Genomic DNA, 20,344 nt, shown 5'->3' with positions numbered 1-20,344 from the left:
GAGGGAGGAATGGTCTGCTGGCATGGCTGCGAGTCCTGCCACACACACTGAATGGGCTCTGGCCCATGTGAGTATAAGCATAGCTGGGTGTCTGCTCTGGGACGTTCACCTGTGACAGGCAGAAGATGTGATATTTGATGTCTTGTTAAGTGAAATATTTTGTAGGGTAGAAAATGTTGGAAATAAATGCATGCTATTTATCTACTTTTTCTTTTTTTCTTTCCTAAATGGAACTGAAACGGTTAATTTTCTAGGAGTAGGCTAGTAGTTAATGGTTTATCCATCACAAGGTTATAGATGTATAATATCATTTTATAGCTGGGCAGACAGTCCACACCACAACATGCCTTCATGCCAGTGGGACAGAATATTGATTGCAGTTGCCTGCTGTGTGGTGACTCTGACACTCTGGTCCCTTTGTGCTTGGCAGCTTATCATCAAGTTTCACACAGGTAAGAAATACAATTCTGCACTATTTGAGCTCTGTCTGAACTTTTTGTGTTCTTCTGCCTTTCCTAAAGAGTTTAAACATGATTACTGATAGACTCATCTGTGCCCCAGACTTTTAGGTGGAAATGTCTTTGTTTGTTTGATGTTTAAACAAGTACTTACAACTTTGCCTTCTCTTGTAAACAGAATAACATGGCAAACAATCTTGAATATTTCCCTTGTAATGTACTTACACTGTGAATGAATTCGCTAGCATTGTTTTGAAGAAATGTCTTGAAAGCTTCTCACTCTTTGGGTAGAAATCTGATTTACTTTTTGAAAGTCAAAAATAAAACTCTAGCTAGGCTTGTAAATAATGTTTTAAAGAGTAACTACTTAGCTGTACAAGGAAAAGAACAACATATAATCACAAAGGTGCTGTATAGCACCTGTCCATGATTTTACTGCAATTTGCATTATAGAAAGCTTTGTGGAGGGAATGTAGGAAACACTGGTTTGCATATTCCGTATCTGAAAATCAGGTCAGTGCAACCTCTTAAGACACTTTCTTGTACAAACTTTGAGCAGAAATCTTGGTTCCTCTCAGCAGAATACTCAGTATATGGACATGATGCAAAATCATGCATGGGCCTATATGTATGTAAAGTTCATTGCAAGAATCAGCCATTCCTCACTGCTCACCCAGCAGGACAGATGTTATTGGAGACTAGGAGGCCCAGGGAAAAGTTTACGTTAGGACACACTGGGCTATATTTGCTTCAAGAAATCTATCAGATGTTTACAGGGAGGGAACATACCTGAACACACGAAATGGCACATAAGTAAATATTAATTGCTTAACTTAAATGAGTAATTATTTACCTTTGTGAATATAGGAATATGTTTAGGGCTTTGTTTGACTTGATGATCCTAAGCCCAGATGATTTGGAGTTAACTCTCAGCAGCTTGGGAATTCTTCTTGTGCCTCAAATTTACACAGCTACAGGGCAACTAGCTGCTAGGAATAGGACTGAAACTGCAGCAACTTCAAGGATGGGAAATACCTTAATGCCCATCTGATGCAGTGTTTTTTGTGCATAGCTGTAGTGTTTCTGTTTTTTCCAAACCTTAACTGCATTACCATTAGCAGTCCCCAGGATGTCTGGTTTAGAAAAGAAAAAAAGAGAAAAGAAACAAACAAAAAACCCACAGTTCTTGATGACATTATATTATGCAAGAATCTCAGTCTCAATTTAAGAATATATACAAAATCAATGTGATTCTTGAAATAATTAATTTCTGCAAAACTTAAAAGACAAGGACAAATAAAAAGAAGATGTTTTCCGAAACTTAAAAACAGAAGAGCCCTATGATGTTAAGCCAATGCCACAATTATTTGAGGCTGATGAGTTTTACTGTGCGTGGGGTAGGCATGACTGCATTATTAAGTCTGGGAATTCATATTTGTGAAAGACACAGATTCCTACTCACCCCACAAAACAAACAAACAAACAAACAAAAAATCTGCAATGAAAAAGCAGTAACTTTAGCAGATCTCAAGAGTGTCATGCTGTTGTTACAGAGGTGAGGTGGATGCTGCTTGCTGGCAACTGCTCAAGAAAGATGCACTTGTACCTCCAGGGGCCAATGCTGGACTTTTTGCCTCATATGTTTTTGTTTTTCTGTTTTACCACTTGCAAAAGCAATGATTCAGGAGTTAGATCCCAACAGATTCAGGGTTCCTGGTTGTAGAAGTGCCAGCATTGATGCTTCCAGTTCAAGGCTGCCCCGGTCACGCTTCCTCCTCTCCATGCTCCTCTGCAGGCATCCCAGGATCATGTGCAGCATTTGCAAGGCAGCACCGCTGCAACTTCTGTTTTGGGGATCCTGTGTGATACGACTGCTTTGGCCATGGAGGCCTGGAGCTGTGCTGCAGGTCCCTGAGTATTTTGTGGGCTCCCAGGTCCAAAGGGCTCCCAAGGCAAAGCAGGAAACTGATTCCTGATGTCATTCCTCTGCCACATTGCCCCATGTGCTACATGCATGTGCCTGCCACATGAGCCAGCACTGCTGGGCAACAGGGCAGCAACAGTTCAAGCACTCACCCAGCTTCCCCACATCAAGCCCTTGTCTGCAGCTGCCTAAGTCGTGTCCCCCACCCCACCTCACCCCACCCCCATCCCGTCCCACTCTCAATTGCTGCATGAGTTTTCCTTTCCTTGTCGTAAGAATTCCAGCGGAGAAACAATGTGATTTGAACAGCTGATGGATAGCAAAGACATTACCTAGCTGCACATAGATGTTATTCCACTAGCATCACAGACATTTGGCTGAAACGTAGCTGAGACAGACTGCTACATAGCAGCCACATGAGCAAGAGTCAAGCAACACTTGCCAAGAACAGAATTACCCCAGCCACGTGGCGCATCCCCTATAGTCTGCAATAACCTTTCAGTTACATGAATCCCATTAAAGAGCAAGAAGTTAAGCAATCTTTTTGCTTCAATGAGAACATTAGGAATATACAATAGCACATGTGCTCCTGACAGCACTGTTTACTTTTACATTTTCTGGCTTTACTTTATTTGCCAGCACCTCGAAACACAGACTCTAAAATGTCAGATCAAATAGCAGGCCTCAACCTCAGTTTTCTGTATAATTTCAAAGTATAAACTGCACCCAGCGCAGCTGAGTGGGGAAGGGATTCCAAATTCCACCCTCCATGTTGGGTTGGATGAGATAAACTGAGAGGAAGCCTTGGCCCAGGGGGGTCCCCCAGGTCTTGGAGCCATATCCCAAAGCTTGAAGTCCACCAGCACCTTCTGTACTTCAATTTCTGCTGCAGAATACCCCTGATCCAGCCTCTTTTTAAAGAAACCTTAAAATTTTCAGAGCTTGCCAAACACTTCCAATACCATGGTGTAGTCAGAAATTCCTAAGAAATGTAATTTCTCTGCTCTTGCTTATATCGTGCTTTTTTGTTTCCTGAAGCTGCAGCAGCCTGTGCAATGACTACTTCAGACAAAGCCTGCTATTCCTGCCAGGAGACAATAAAAATTGGCACCTGTCCTGGAATGTGAATACAGGCTATGGCTGAGACCAGGACATGGATTTTTATCTGTATTACCCCATAAATTCTGGCTTAAATCAGAATATTTCTGTGTGATTTTTTGAGGTCTGAATATCCACCTGCTCACTGCCAGTTTGGGTCTTGGAAATCTGTGGCCCTGTTTTGCCCTCTTGTTCCCTGTAAAACCCTGCAGGAGCCATTTGGGCTTTTCACAGGTTCAACAGCTTGAGTTTCTTGCATTCTGGAGGCCCATACCATCATTGCTCCTGACTTTCTGGCAGCTACACAGAGCAGTTTCTGCCTACTTTTCTGTGTAGATGCGGATTAATTTTTGAAAGCTTTGACCCACATTAACAGCATTGTTTTGGGGGGTTACGAGGAAACAGTGATTGAGTCCATGAGCAAGACTGTGGGGCACAGAATAAAATATATTTCAATTGAAGCTCCAAATAAATCAGCATCATATTTGTATATATCCTTCATCAAATTATTTATAAGTATATATATTTTGCATACATATTTATGAATATGTACATCTTGATTGTTTATTTACACAGAAATTACAGAAAACGTGGTACCTCCTTGCTTCTGCCACAATGGCGGAATCTGCCAGGATGGAGCCTGCGTGTGCCCTGACGAGTGGATAGGACTCCTTTGTGATATAGGTTAGTACAAGCAAGGCAGCACAAGCCGTTGGTGTTATTTCTGTGAACCCCTCTGTTCTGGGAGGCTCCTGACCCACCTGCTCAGCAGGGTCGTGTGTGCAAGAAGAGACGTGGCTCTTCTTCCTAGAAGAGGCCATAACTTTCACCCACTTCTGTCACTCTTTCAAATGAGTAACATATCTGGGGAAGACATTATGGTTTTCAACAGTCTGTTGTCTGTTTCTAGCCAATTTGGCCTTTGTTTGAATTCCTCTGTTTGAACATCACAATGACTCGAAAATCAGATTCAGACCTCAGTGGCCAGCATTGCTCTCTCTGGATTTTCCAGTGCCAAGGGGACTCAGTACCCAGCAGGATAATGCCTATCCTCATTTCCTGCTGCCAGTTGCAACATCACCACAAAAGTATTCACATGCATGGATCTAGACAGGATTCATGTAGGAGTGGCGAAAGAGCTGACTGATGTAAATGTGGGACTGCTCTCTGTCACCTATGTAAAAATATCATGATCAGGGGAGGACGCAGAGAACTAAAACACCAACATCATGCCCACCATTAAGAAAGGCAAGAAGGAGGAGTGGGGAAACCACAAGCCTGTCAGGTTTTCCTCAGATCCTACAAGTACTGTGGACCACATTCTCTTGGAGCCTATTTCCATGCCTGTGAAATACAAGAAAATAATCAGGAGCAGTCTGGATTTACAAATGGCAAATCAAGGTTGAGCAACCTGACTGCCTTCTGTATGAAGTAACTGGCCAACAGGAGTGAAAGATGTAATATACCCTGATTTTAGTCAGGCTTTTGACACTGTCTCCCTCAGCATTCTCATTTGATAGGTAAAGAGGTACAGGAAGGGTGTACAGCCATTACCTGGGCTGAAAATTAACTCAACTGCCAAACTCAAAGTGTGGTATCAATGGCTTGATTAGAGTACCGTAAAAGTAGGGCAACCCACGGGTTGATACTAGGGCCAGTATCGTTCAATGTCTTTGTTGACAATCTGAATGATAACAGAATGCACTCTCAGCAAATCTGAGGACAACACTAAACTCGTGGTGGAGTGGAGGTATTGTTGACACTTTAACAGTAGAGTGTCAACGCAGAAGAGCCTTGGAAACCTGAGAATCAGACCAGTGGAAACCCCACAGCGGCCTGCAAGGACAAATGCCAATCTCTGCACTGGGGACACTGGAACAGACTAGAAACTTGCTGTTTCAGAAGCAGCCCCGCTGAAAAGGATCTGGGAGTGACAGTGGCTGCCAAGTTCAATATGAGCCAACAGTCCGCCTTCATTGTAAGCAAAGCAGAGCAGCTGTGCTAGGCAGAGAGAAACAGATTGATGGACGGCATTACCCTCCCTATCTTGGGCACTGGTGAGGCTCCACTGGGAACTCCATGCTCAGTTTTGCCCCCTGCTTTAACAGATATTTATTTCCTTTAAGACAAAAGAGTCAATGAGTTTATATTTTCTTAATACTGTTTTATTTTCAAAAATTTCTCCATGTATTAAAAATTTTTGATCCTAATGTTTTTGTGTTTGTTTGTTGTTTTTTTTTTTCCCTTCTGTACAGTGAATTTCTGTGAGGCCAGTACTTACACATACAACAATTCTGAAGGTGATATAAAGAACCTTACTTTTGAAAGGATTATAGTGGGTAAATATGGCAGCTCCAACGAAAAATGTGAACCTCACACTGCGAATGGTATGTTTCTTTCCTTTTACTTACGCTTCACAAAGGCAAATATAAGGTTTGTGAAAGATGTTGGATCATTAGAGCAGAAGATGAGAGCTCTCTGTTTAAAGCCAGAACAGCAGTGTTCAAGCAGCAGGAGCACTAATCTCTCCACACAGCTTCCTACCTCAAGTGCATACGATTTAATGTATACATCCCAGATAGGGTACGTGTCTGTCTGGAACTCATCTGAGAGTTGGTTAAGATCACTAATGAACTGGTGTTTGACAGAAAAATTATCACTTTTTATCATGGACAATTATCACGGACACTTTCCATGAACTGTGGCTGACTGTTGACATCACTGAAATTAGAAAAACAAAACACAACGTTTGGGTTTCTCACAGAAGAGACCTGAAAAGCAAGGAGTACTCCAGCAGCATATACCAGCTCTCAGAGACCTTTTAGAGTAACTGTTGCATGGCAGTTCCACCTGCCCTTCTTAGTTCTTTCATGATAAATTAAGTACTTTTTACAAGACATGCTAAAAAGCCTTTCTGATGGTTTAGTGCTGATGTCTGCACCTCCAATTTGAGAGACATTTCTGCAGTTCTAGCATGTTTAAACTATCTAAATTTGGCATGCATAATCTCAGCCACTGAGACAAAATTGTGTCTATAAGTATAAAACACATGTTCAAAAATGACCAGTAATAAACCAGTTAAATAATTGATGGTCACTTCTAATCTTGAGAGACAATTATTCTTTGTATGCAAACAGAAAATAACACTGACTAGGGTGTCACACCCACTGAGCTGTTTTACTTCCTAATGAGGTCATGTGCATATGACTGAGGGCTTGTGTACTAAATGCATATCTTTCTGCTTTTACAATATTACCAGGTAACTCTTCAATTGCGATTCGGTTGTGCTCCAGAAACGGAATAATTCCTACTTTAGAGGAACCCAGTGTGCAGAATTGTAATGAAAATCTGGACTCCCTAGCATCACAGGTAATCTTGACATGCTGTTTACAGAATGGCTGGGATTCTGCAGCATCACAATAAAAAAAAATGCAATAGGTATTGGAGGCAGGAAATATGTATTTGTGTTTCCTTTCTTAAAATTTTGCAAAACGATAAATGAACCACCAAAGCCTTTTTTTCAGGGGAATTCTTGGCATGTGCCCGCTTTGCAAATGGATTTTTTATAATGCTGATTATTTTATTTTGCTTGATTTTGCCTGAACACTATATCCCACCTAATATTACCTAGCTGGCCTGGAAGTTCCTCACTCAGGTTCCCACTTCTCAGCAAACACCTGAGAGTGGAGGCAATGCTGACCCAGGATACTGAACTGCTGAGAAAATTGATGGGATTTCAAAGAGAGTGGCAAGAGTGGCACTCTTTTTGAGAGTAGCCACTTGTGGGTTATCAAACACACAGTTAGCACAGTGGTGATGACACTGAGATGTTAGAAAGGATTAAGAGCAAAGCTTAAACATTTTTGTCTCTCAATAATTCAAAGTCAAAATTTCTTGTATGAATGACAAACTCTTCCTGATTTAAAACAAAACCAAAACCAAACAAAAAACATATACCCTTGCCCCCTAGCCTCGCCTTAAGGCTTAGGTCTGTCATTCTCAAAAGCATGGAGCACTGAACATGATTACATACATTAAAGACAGCCACAACTGTTTTCTGCTTCTGATCTTCGATTCTTTATCACTAGTCTCGAAAAAAAAAAAAAAAAAAAAAAAAAAAAAAAAAAAGGAAAGAAACAGATACAGTCCCTCTAAGTGAGTCAATCTTTCATATTGTTGCTTGCATCCTTAATCCTTGAGATCAAGATTATATTTTCCCAGTATATAAATTTTATCAAATGGTTCAAATGTCAATTGTTCTCTGTAATAATATATAATACTACTAGCAGTTATTTATAATGCTAATAAGAGGCAGGTCTGCATTTGGTTGCAACATAAGGTTAGCCTGCTGCTAATAGTAATTTGGGGTTTTCTTACAATTTTTGGTGTTGTACTGCCACCTAGTGAACGTCAGGCAGCTCGGGGTCTGAAGGTGCATTCCAGGAGTCCAAAGACATGCTTAGTGATCTATAGACCAGGTTTAAAAGGATTTTCATTCCTATAAACACAAATATTTACTTTGAACACAAGATGATGCTACAAGTCAGAAGTAAGAATAGTGAAAATAAGCTTTCACCATGTGCATGATGCAGATGCTTTCAAATCAAATAATAAATCTCCAGTAATTAATTATAAATGTAAAATTCCTTCCTTCCTCCCTATGCAACACATTCCCTCTATTCCTACCACTCTGAGCTTTAAAAACACTTGAAAGATTCATGATTTAATTAAACTTGATTTGGATGCCTTAATGGATTAGAAGAAGGATGACTCAATACACTGTTTAGACAGTGTCCATAACATATGAAGCAAGTTCTTCTGATGATAAACAGGCTTTCCATGCCTCCTAGGCATATTTTCAGCGAGCTATACCTTCATATAACATACAGGTAACATTTGTGTGTGTGTGTAGTTTTATACCTAAGATATTATAGACATTTATGCCCTACACATTAAGTGCTAACTGATCAAACTGGGCCCATCCAGAGCTTGTAACAATTCTTGGTGCTTCCAGCACTGATTCTTTTATTTTTTTTTTTTGTTTATTCTGATTTGACACTACAATATACTGAAGTGAGGATAACGTTTTCAGTGCAGTTTTTGAATACTGTTCTGAGAAGCACTATTATTCTAGATGACATTTCTAAAGTTCCAGTGATGGTTTTCCAAAAAATCAGTTTCTGGTTATTTGAGGACTATTTAGAGGTTTACAGAATTTTGTAACATCAGAAGATCCAGGAGGGCTTACTGCTAGTGTCGACACCCACCTGCCATGAAGGAGTGGCAAAAGATGCCGTCAGGTTCTTCTTCGACTATCTGTATGATTTTCTGTAAGAACGTTATAAAAGTGGTGTCTTTTTTTCCTTTTCTTATTTCTGTTGAATGGCATTTTCCTACTAGGTGGAAACTGCGGAATCCAGCGCTGTTTTAGAAATTGCAAAGACCACTCAAATCCTTACTGCCATGCCTGACCAACTGACCACACAGAACATCTCTGCTGCCATGGATATCTCAGTGCAGATTCTGAAAAAGCCAAACATTTCAGATGACCCTCAAGTGAGTTTTAAGACTGTAATAAGATACTTATGGCTTAATATTTGGGATATGGATTCTGTCCCTTCTCCACTAGCAGATTTAGCAGTATGCTGAGTTATTTAAGTGGCCCTGAGTGAATACCTGTGGAATCACTGCTGAGTGAGAGTAAATTCCCAGAGTGTAAATTTGTTTCTTATCAGCTCTTTAAACTTGGCCTGATCTGGAATTCTAATACTAGTAGCATCATTTGACTTATTCTTTACTGTCTAAATTAATAGAAATGTAGTGTTTATAAACCCTTGTCTCAAGCTTATATTCTGTCAAATGACATCCGGTATTTTGTTTACTCCATTGTATGCACTTTCAAGTAATGCCTATTGTATTCATACTTTGTCAATGCACTGTAGAACAAAGGATGATTTATTTCATTTATCTTTGAACATTGCCTTTTTTCCTTTTTTTTTTTTTCTTTTATTTCTTTTTTTCTGATTGTCTCAGGCATCTAACACAGTAGTGGCTACAGTGAGTCAGCTCTTGGATGCCAAGGAAACAGAATTCAGAAGTGATCTTGTCAATGTTACATCAAGGTAACCTCAACTTTTGCCCTTCTTATTAAATCTAATCAACAGCATTTTCCTTTGTGTTTCAGAATGAAAGTTGTTTATGAACGCATCAAAATTTTAGTGTTCAACTCTAAAGTGCAATTTTATTCAGTAAATTTATACCTACATAAATAATTTTGGCTGACTTTTTATGCTTTGTATAAAGGATAAGGTCAGGGAATTATGCTTCTGGAGTTAAATTCTGATTTGATCAATTGGCTTAAACAGTATGGGTAAATTGTTTAAGTAGCACAGTACTGTTTGTAAACAGGGAGGGGTTTACAGGAGGAGGGACTTACCTGCAGGTTGGAATGCTGGCACTTTAAAAACACTTCCAGGTTTTTTATTGTATTTCACAGAAGTCTGAATTATTATTGCAATTCCCAGCATGTAGAAAGGGGAAGCTATCAGCATGAGGGAGCTGCACCCTGCATATGTTAGAAGAAATTTCTGACTTACCTAACGAGCTGTTGCAATTTGACAGCATGCTAGATTTCACATTGCCCCACTCCCAGCTGCATGTATGGCTAAATCCTGCTTCTCTTGATGTTAGAAAGTAAAATTTTCTTTTGACTTCAGAAGTAGCAGAATTTCCCCTGCTGCTAGAGATAACATGTAGCTTCTTCACTCATGTGCCAGAGAATCAAATCAGAGGGGAAGCTCAGAAACTGCACCTATAGCTGTGTGTAACAGCTAGTAGTAAGTTTTTTTTCCCCACTCATTATTTCAATGCAGACTCACAAAAACGATTGAAGAATTTTCTTTGATGAGCAACATCACTCAGACCAACATTGCAGTCCAGTCTGTCCCACTGATGTTGAACTCCTCTGCAATTCTGTTTTTGGCACAGAGAGGTAAGCCTGGGTGTGTTGTTGGATTTACCAGCAAAAGCAGGTGTGTGCCATAAATTCTAATGCAGCCACTGTTAATTTTTGCAGATGAAACACCGGGTAATTATCAGACAACAAAACTAGAAATACAGAAAGATGCCACTGGGCTTAATGATGAACTCAGTACTGAAGTTCAGATACTGCTCAATATTACAAGTAACAGTAAGTTCTTTCTCTTACTGAAAACTGTGGCAGGAGAAATTCTGAATGAATATTCCCTAAAAATCTGTTTTGGGAAAACAAACAAACAAAAACTGAATCAATATTAAAAAAATATGATTTTATAACTACTATAGCAACAAGTTTTTTGATATGCATGTTGGTACCATATTGTGGCACAAAAATGCACATGTCAAAGGAGCTGGATGATCTTATTTATAGATTAATACATGTGTACATGTGATGGTCAGAAAGCTTTGCATGTTTTGGTACTTTCCATTTTTTTTTTGCTTTTTAAAAATTCAGAATGTAATGAATCTTTGACCATACCTCTCTATATATCAAGATCAAAGGCTAGTACTTATGTATCCTGCCCCAAATCCAAAGACATCTGCCATTTCAACTAAAATTACTCCTACTGTCAAGTGTCAGCCAGGACAGATGTGTTCTTACATCTATGTGTTGCAATCATTTTTAATGGCACACGGGATTTTTTGAGCTGTCCCTTATCACAGAATCACAGAATCACAGAATTTTCTAGGTTGGAAGAGACCTCAAGATCATCGAGTCCAACCTCTGACCTAACGCTAACAGTCCCCACTAAACCATATCCCTAAGCTCTACATCTAAACGTCTTTTGAAGACTTCCAGGGATGGTGACTCCACCACTTCCCTGGGCAGCCTGTTCCAATGCCTCTTCAAAAGCATATAGTTCCTTTGCTTCTTTTGCTGCAGAAGCTGATGGCTGGGTAGTTTACCCTGAGTGGTGGTGAGGGTTAATGCCAATTTAACCTAGCAGCTGGAGTCCCAAGCAGGATATAATCCTGGCCTTCTAACCAGGCACACGATACCTGGCTGCTGATTATATGTCATTTGTCTTCTGCATGTCCAATTTTGTCCCTTGTGCATGATTTGCAGGAAGTTTGATTATTCACAGCTGCAAATACAGCCCCAGGGAGCTGAACTTTCATCATGTGCTTTTCTATGACATGCTAAAACTGCAGAAGTTTCAGTCTTGGTACCTGAAACCAGCAGACTCATCCTAAGTCTCTCTGTACAGTAACAGTAACACTAGACATCATAGCACAAGAGTATAATGAAGATTAAGTTTGCAAAGCATTTAAACTTATTATTGCTGAACATTGTTCATATACCAGTCCACAGGGAAATGAACAATCCTGTCCTCTCATAAGGGTTAGAAAAGCACTAAAACTGTTGCAGACAACAGGCCTGTGGAAAACCAGTGTGATCATGTAAAGTCTTTATCATAATGCCTGTGTATCGCAACACTTCCTTCAAGTGGGCTGGATTGAATGCACAGTTTATTAAAAAAAAAAAAAAAAGATTTATTCAGTATTAAATACACACATGACATTTTGTAGGTATAAAACTACATTAGTCTCTCATGAAGAAAACAAAATTATAAGATCAAAAATAAAATCAATTGCATAAACTAGGATTTTTTTCCCCTCGCTTTAGCAACAATTAAGACTAGTGATTTAAATCACTTAGAAGTCTCTCTAATTTGGTGTAAGAGTGTAACCAAAGAAATAGAGTCCAAAAGTTGGGTCTGAAGGGAGAAGTCCAGCCAATCTCTTTTGATCCCCCAACTTCTATTAACTGTAAATGTCTCTGTTGTTACTATTTCTTCTTTAGTGTTATTAAAAGCCTGGCCATTTGGCATATGTGTATGTATCTGGATTTAGAATATTATTTCCCTCATTGCTAACATTTTTCTTCAGAAAAGGCATTAGGAGAAGGGAAATAATTATTTTATTATTAAAATTTCACACTCCACCCCAGCAAAAATTGAAAAGATGAATCTTTTGAAATTCATGGGGAAAAAGAAATTCTTCTCTACATTTTAAAGGGATTCTAAATAAATATCTAAATAAAAATATGCTGTAAATACTGGATGTGTAAAGCAGCATAGGATAGGCTTCTTCCAAGGCACCAGTTTCTCTGATATCTGTACCTACTTTTCTGTTTGCCTAGCGAAGGTTCATCAATCAATAGAAGAGCTGGCTTTGTCCTTTATCAAAATGACAAACTCTTCCAGTCAAAGACTTATTTAAGTCACAGTAATTTTTCTAAACAAATTGTCTCTGGCAACATTGATGGTGGAACAGCCAGTGGTGTTGAAATAGCCTTCAATCCCAAGGTAAGTTTCTGTAAGAAATCATAGAATTATAGAATCATAGAAACACAAGTTTGGAAAGGACCTACAAGATCATCTAGTCCAACTGTCCTCCTATCGCCAATACTACCCACTAAGCTACTAAATCTTATCTCGTAGCACATTGTCCAGGCACTTCTTGAACGGGGGTGGTGACTCCCCCACCTCCCTGGGCAGGCTGTTCCAGCTCCTGACCACTCTTTGAGAGAAATAGTTTTTCCTGATATCTAATCTAAATTTCCCCAGGCACAACTTGTGGCCATTTTCTCGAGTCCTATCATTAGTTATCTGAGAGAAGAGGCCGACCCTCTCTTCATCACAACCTCCCTTCAGGAAGTTGCAGAGAGCAATGAGGTCTCCCCTGAGCCTCCTCTTCTCCAAACTAAACAACCCCAGTTCCCTCACCAGAGCAGAGTACAGGGGGACGATCACCTCCCTGCTCCTGCTGGCTGCACTGTTTCTAATACAGGCCAGGATGCCATTGGCCTGTTGGCCATGTGGGCACACTGCCAGCTCATGTTCAGCTGAGCATCCATCAACACTCCCAGGTCCATTTCTTCTTCACAGTCTTCTAGTCACTTGGCCCCAAGCCTATAGTGGAACATTAGGTTATTGTGGCCAAAGCACAGGACCCAGCACTTGGCCTTATTAAACCTCATCATATCAAACCTCATATTATTAAGCCTCGTTAAGCCTCAGACCAGCAGCCAAGCCTATCCAGATCCCTCTGAAGGGCCACTCCACCCTCAGGCAGATCGACACTACCTCCCAGCTTGGTGTCATCTGCAAATTTACTGAGGGTACACTCAATCTCTTCATCCAGGTCATCAGTAAAGATATTAAACAAGATAGGCCCCAGTACTGACCCCTGGGGGCCACCACTTGTAAAGGGACACCAGCTAGACTTAACTCCATTAACCACTACCCACTGGGCACAGTCCTCCTGCCAGTTCATTACCCAGAGAAGAAATGCCACGTTCAGTTTGACCAGAGGCTGTCCTTGTCCTACTACCTCTTAAATACTCAGGGAAAGACATATAAGTTGAGAGTGGTGTGTTTTTATTTTTATTTATTTTTATTTATTTTTATTTTTAGCACACCACTTTCATTTCTGGCAATAAGCAGTTGAGAGCGTTTGTGGGTTTTAGATTTCCAACCCCCCCCCCCCCCCCCCCGCCCCAGAAATGATTCCAGATATTACTGCATTTTTTGCAGGAAATGCCTTTTGTGAGAGCCAATTTGCTTAATTAGCAATGTTTACATAATATTTATTCATTTTTTAGCAGGCTTTCTCCAAAACAAAGACAAAAATACTTCAATTCTTCTTACAATATTTAACTCATGGCAAAGATTTTTAGGCTTGAGCACATGAGTATTTGAGTATGATAGATCAGTAATCACCACCATAGTGCTTTGGGAAACAAGCACTTAAAAATACAGTAATAATGGAAAACTGTTTTTTTCTTACTCCTACCCTTATTCCTCATCTGTAATGAACTACCAAGACTGTGAACAAGATTGCTTTTAATATTTATTTGCACTTCAAGGTTCTCATTTCATATTCTAACTGCAGTAACCTGCAGAAGTATATTGTCTGAGAAATACTGCATGCAGTTTGACATATTTCTGTGTGAGCAAAGCCATAGTGCAGGAGGGGAGGGGATGGTACACAGAATTTATCATTGTTTGCTTCCTTTTATTGTGTGGATTCATCATTAATCAGCTGGCAGCAATTTAATGTTACTAATATCTGAAATCTTTTGTTTGGCCTATGCAGAATTCCTTTGGTATTTATTTAATGTCTCGTGGATGTGTATTTGAACTGTAATTACCTGAATAATTCATAGAAATGGGTCATTTCTTTGTCACTCTTGACTGAGAAAGAACATACAAAATAAGTTCAAAAAGCTGAATAAAGCTGTTACTGATTGCTTTCATAAATTTACTGGAAATCCCTTAGTAGCTGTCGGCTCCCCTCTCAGAGGATACTTGTCAGTATGCTTTTTGCTGGTGCATATGTCTTTGTGTTTCTTTATCCCATTTTTCTCCTTGTAATCCCTATTTGTAGTACAACACATCCAAATTTCTGCTGCATGATTATGCATGTGTCTTTTGGGACTATGCTGTGAACGACTGGAACACTGCAGGCTGTACAAAAGAAAGAGGCCAATTCTTGAGATGCAAGTGCAACCACACTACTCATTTTGCTGTCCTCATGGTAGGTCTTTGTTCTTCCATGAATGGGAAGAATCTGGTGTGGTGCTTTTTGTTATGGGTGGTGGTTTTTAGTTTGTTTGTTTGTTTTCTTTTGTTTTCACTTGTTCTCTGGCTTACAAGACCAGAATGACAATAAAAGGGCTTGGGCGCAGTGCCCTGGCTAGAAGGGTACTGAGCTAGAAGGCACAGCAGTTAAAGATGCCCCCACTTATTTGTCTCTGATCCATGACAGAACTGGTTAATGGGGACATGTGATGCTCCCCAAAGCTGCTGGAAGGCCATAGGTATGGGCAAATCCTGGTTTCCACTGGCACAAAGCCTGAGGGCTAAGCCCATCTGACTTTGCTCTGGCGCTGGCGTTCTTCTTGCTGTGGCAGCTCTGCACCTGAATTGTTGCAGCTGTTTTAAATGAATGTATGGCTGAACCCTAAAGTGCCCTGACACAAAAAGCATCTTGGGATCTGTGTTAGCTGCAGCACCAACTTGTGTTGAGCAAGTAACTTAAAGCACTCAGCATTAGCTACTTCCTTTGCTTACATGCTTACAAAAAGCAATTTCTCTGTAAATATTAAGCCTACTGCCATTTAGTTTTATATATTGCTCTCTTATACTTACAAGACTATTTAGGAATGACTGTCTCTGCCATTCATTATTCTGCCAGATTTTCTAAATAAAACTCTCCATGGCTAACATCATGGTCATTGAGTGCTGGAGTGCTAAGATTTCAGAGTTCCTTTTTACTCCATTTTCACAGAATAGCATTTCTATATTTGTAGTACTTACTTGTTTCTGTATTTCCCTTTGTGTTATGCATGTCCTTATTGTATAAAATGACTGTATTCTAAGAGAAAATTCCCATCTATTTGTGCAAAGTTAATGGTATTTTCTGTTTCTCTGACTACATTTACATTTTGTGTGCTGCTTTATGGACACTGTTCAAACAAAGACTGGTTTTGATTTGGAATTCCTTACGTCTTACCTTAGACCTTATCACCAGAAGTCAAAATTCAGAAATGCACATCAGTATGAAAAGTTAAAGCTACTTTTTTCAGACTTTTCAGCCTTGTATTTCTCTAGGAATAATTTAATCTGCTACCTTGCTGAATATTTGATTGGCATTGTTAAGTCTCCTTTTGCAGTTCTGCACAAGCTTCTCTTGTTTTGTTGTCTGGAAAAATTGTGTGTGATCTGAAAATTTTGTCAGTAGCTAGCAACAGTCATAGCTTTACTAAAACATTTTCATTTTTATGTGCAAATAGAAATACAAATTTTAGGAAGGAAATCATCTCATCTTATAATCAATCTGATTTTTTCCTAGGCCTTTCGGATCAATTATAAATATGCAAAGCCTTTGGAGTGTATCTCATATGTTGGTGTTGGATTGTCCATTGCTGGCCTGGTCATTACCATTTTATTTCAGATATTCACGAGGTAAGAGAGAAGGTGTGAAACTGTGTTTTGTACTAAGTTCCAATATTTTGCTCTGTATATAGTTTGAGGGGAAACAGAGGCAGCAGCCAGTCTGGAGCATATTTCAATATAATTGATCAGCAGATAGTATTAAAAACAATCTAATTGTGTGTTGTGTAGCTTGGGAAACGTGTTTTACTGATTAGTGAAGTTATGCAATGTCTATGTGTATGAAGTTATGACGTCACCTTTTGCAAGTTGAATGTACCTATGGTGAATGCTTTGTTTTATGACTTTCCAACAAAAATGTTCAGTCTAGGTATCCTACGGGTGATAATACAGGCTATGACAATAAAGCAAGCATAGTGTGCTACTGAGGACCAAGTCAAGGATTGAACCTTTTACCATGGGCTCCCATGATTATGTCTAAAAATCTATCTCTGGTTTATGTCCCAGGAACACATTTGCCCAGTCTCCATGTGTTAATGGTGCTCTGCTGTTACTGTTTTGTTCTACGTCTGCCTGGCCTCACTGATGTCTGTGTGACCGCCTTGGTCAGGCATTTGACAATACAGGCCCTGAGCTGTATTGTTGCTACATTGACCCATGCTACACGTTGAGGTGTTTAGTTCACTGTGCTCACTTAATACTTACTAAATGTGTAATAGTCTTCCATCACCAGTTCGACCTACTTTATACTTTCTTGTGTGCCCTGTGCCCTGGTATTACAATGTCTAATGAACTGTCTTTCTTCTAGCCAGTTAGCAATATGCCTGTTACACTGCTGTCTTCATTCAAGGCTAATCATTTCAGTTCACTCTCTTTTCTCTCAGACTTTTAGTGTTCATGTAAAAGCATGTATATCACTCCTCAGGTTCTCTTTTTGCTATCCAATTTAAATATTTCTTTGATTTCTTTTGCCTATTTAAGAGTTTCTATATTACAGACTTCTGTTTATAAAACAGCTGTAGTAAACGGTTGATTTCAAAGCATCATGAATATATAGTAACAGAGGTTATGTACACTGTTTGTGTCACTGTTTTATTGTGAATGACTTCACTGAAATACAGTCACAGCACACTTCCTAGATGGACATGCTTGGGATTAATGGTGTCATGTGATTCTGCCTTGAACAAGGAGCAAAGTCATGCCAACAGAGCTGTGGCATTAAGAGCTGTAAATTAAGAACTATCTCATCTCTCTTGCACTAATGTAGATTTGGAGTAATTCCATCAAGGTCAATGTTTTTAGGATTTTTGAAGCTTTCAGACTTTACCTTTTAAGTGCATTTACAAGACAGCATTTGGAAGTGGAGTTATTATTATTTATTATATTGTAGTTATTATTATACTTATTATTATACTTATTATTATTCTTTAGTACCTTGAAGAGTGCTTAGAAATACTTGTCTTATGCTCTTAACACCGAAGAAAATGGCCCTAAAAGAGCAGAGTGACAAAAATTAAATGCATCCCAAATTCTTTTGGAAAGAGTCCAGTCCTAGAAGGTGCTGGGTCTTCTCTGTTCTAGTTGAAATCAGATGAAATTGAAGAATTTGGTAAGGTGTCTGAGAGTTACTACAGTGTAAAATTCTGCAAACAAGTTATTGCTTTTTCTATAAATATATATTAAAGACTGCACACTCTAGCTTGCTTTTGACGTCAACAGAAACGAAGAAATATTTTATATTTTTTCTTATTTTGCTTTACCTTCTTCTCCTAAATGTATTCCTACCAATAGGAAAACTCGGAAGTCATCTGTAACGTGGATGTTAGTGAGTCTCTGTTCCTCAATGCTAACTTTTAACATTATCTTCATCTCTGGAATTGAAAACCAAAATGCCAGGAATCACAGCAGCAATACCAGTGGATATGAACAACAGTACAGTACTTACTATACCACCAATAACACCTTGCTCAAATCTGACATGGTAGATCCTCCTGAAGACTCCTGGTGTATGGCTGTGGCTGTCCTGCTGCACTATTTTTTGTTGGCAACGTTTATGTGGACAGCACTCAATTGTGCACAACTGTATTTATTGCTGATTAGAGCCATGAAGCCCCTTCCTGGAAACTTCATTGTAACCATGTCAGCAATCGGATGGGGTAAGATTTAAAGTCCTATACGTGGCAACTCTTACCACACTACCAGTACATAGTGCATTCAAGGAGAAGTATGAAGATAGCAGATCAGTAGTGAGCAACTAAGAATCAATGTCTCTCTGGCTTAGGCAACATGGTTTAATGAATAATCTCCTGTTGCACCTTGCACTACTGGTATAAATTGAGCTTGTTTTCACTGTCCTGATATGGCACTGAAACAGAGCTTGTTCACCAGCACCACAGCATATATCTAGTGCATGCAGGAGAAATTTTCACAGTAATCAAGACACTCAACAGTCTTTTTCTGTCAACTACAGGATTATTTTTTTTTTTCAGATACAGTGGTTGTGTATATGGAGTCAGGTTCTTCATTTAGATATCTCTGAGATTCCTCGGGACCTCAACCAGAGCCTTGCATGCATCCAAAAGCAAGGATTGACTTATATAAATTGTTATAGATTATTTATTAATAAGCAGAGAGTGCATTCTTAAAATACTATTGCAATTAGCAACAACACTGCAGCTTGAAAGGAGACTTTTTTGGAGGACTGAAGAATACAGCCAGATGCCCACTAGGTATAGTAAAAATCTCAGCCTCCTGCCTTTTCCACATTGTGTATTCAGCTAGCATGATATGTGTTTTTGATGGCATCTACCAAGCAGCTTTAGATTCAGATTGTTTTATAGTTATGTTTTGCATATGGGTGGAGGCAGAGGCCATTCTTTTAAAACTTCTAGAATATGGACTGCACGTGCAGGCCAGAAAATGTTCAGTGAAAGCTGCCTGGCTATATGTCATTGCTCTCCACAGATATTAGCATGATAACACAGCATTAGATTCCTCACTGTCCTGTGACTGCATGTCTAAAAGAGCATGATTCTGACTCACTGCTTGTCAGATTTTGAGAGCACAGCAATCTGGAAGATTTATAGTAGAGCTGAAGGAGGGAGAGAGCAGCACGTTTATTTCCCAGACAAGAACCAGTGTGGGAGGCTTCTTCCCATGAAATGTGCTACTTAAACTCTTCTAACAGGTAGTTAGGACACAGGGAAAACAGGAAATGAAACAAAGGGGTCAAGGACGTAACTACACAAGAGCAAGAAGCTGTTTATGTGGAATGGAGTTAGGGTGCACCTATACAACTGAACAATAAATTGCTAATGTCTCTCCTATCAATTAGGAATCCCTGCTGTAGTAGTTGCAGTAACACTTGGAGCTACTTATAGAGAAGGAAAAGCTTTAAACTACCGACAGGAAGAATTGTAAGTTTGTGTATTATTACAATACTTGCTATTGCATGCCTTGTATGATGGCTTAATATTAATACTATTCTCAATTTATATGGTATATTATTTTGTAAATGTAATTACCTGTACTAAAAAGAAAACAAAACTCTTCACTCAAGGTCAACTTTCACTATAAGGAATTGCAGTTTTTCCTCACTAAGGACTTAGGGTACCGTACCCATATCTGCCCTGAATGCTACTGCAAGATCTCCTGTGGCTTTAAATGGGAACTGTAGACGCTCTTATACTGACTAAAATTCAGGACCTTCACTTAAGTTCATAACTGCATTTCAATATCTAAGCTTACTCCTCACAGTTATTTGAAATCTTTCTGGCCAACATAACTATATCCCTAATTACTCTATGTGTTTGGTACCTGTACTTAAATTTTTGTGCCAGCACACCAAAGCTGGATAGAGGCTTACAGTGGGTGATGCAGAATTTTTGGATGCAAACAAAAATGCTCTTCCACATGGCGGTGATCTT

General features: G+C 39.4%; 1 protein-coding gene across 1 annotated transcript in view; it reads left to right on the top strand.

Moving 5' to 3' along the window:
- Nucleotides 1–343: 343 nt before the first annotated feature.
- ADGRG7 (adhesion G protein-coupled receptor G7) overlaps nt 344–20,344 on the top strand; it is a gene marked incomplete at both ends in the record, with an annotated part of 27,507 nt that continues 7,506 nt past the window's right edge. The window contains 13 exons of the mRNA XM_082751394.1: nt 344–452; nt 4,057–4,164; nt 5,736–5,867; nt 6,740–6,849; nt 8,881–9,036; nt 9,514–9,602; nt 10,353–10,471; nt 10,556–10,669; nt 12,667–12,827; nt 14,911–15,060; nt 16,378–16,490; nt 18,210–18,574; nt 19,753–19,834. Of these exons, the coding sequence (XP_082607520.1) occupies nt 344–452; nt 4,057–4,164; nt 5,736–5,867; nt 6,740–6,849; nt 8,881–9,036; nt 9,514–9,602; nt 10,353–10,471; nt 10,556–10,669; nt 12,667–12,827; nt 14,911–15,060; nt 16,378–16,490; nt 18,210–18,574; nt 19,753–19,834 (1,808 nt within the window). The remainder of the gene's footprint in view (nt 453–4,056; nt 4,165–5,735; nt 5,868–6,739; nt 6,850–8,880; nt 9,037–9,513; nt 9,603–10,352; nt 10,472–10,555; nt 10,670–12,666; nt 12,828–14,910; nt 15,061–16,377; nt 16,491–18,209; nt 18,575–19,752; nt 19,835–20,344) is intronic.

The sequence above is a fragment of the Aythya marila genome, assembly GCF_965140915.1.
Source record: "Aythya marila genome assembly, chromosome: 1".
In the NCBI taxonomy this organism is placed as follows: Eukaryota; Metazoa; Chordata; class Aves; order Anseriformes; family Anatidae; genus Aythya; species Aythya marila.
This window is presented reverse-complemented; position numbering and strand designations above follow the sequence as displayed.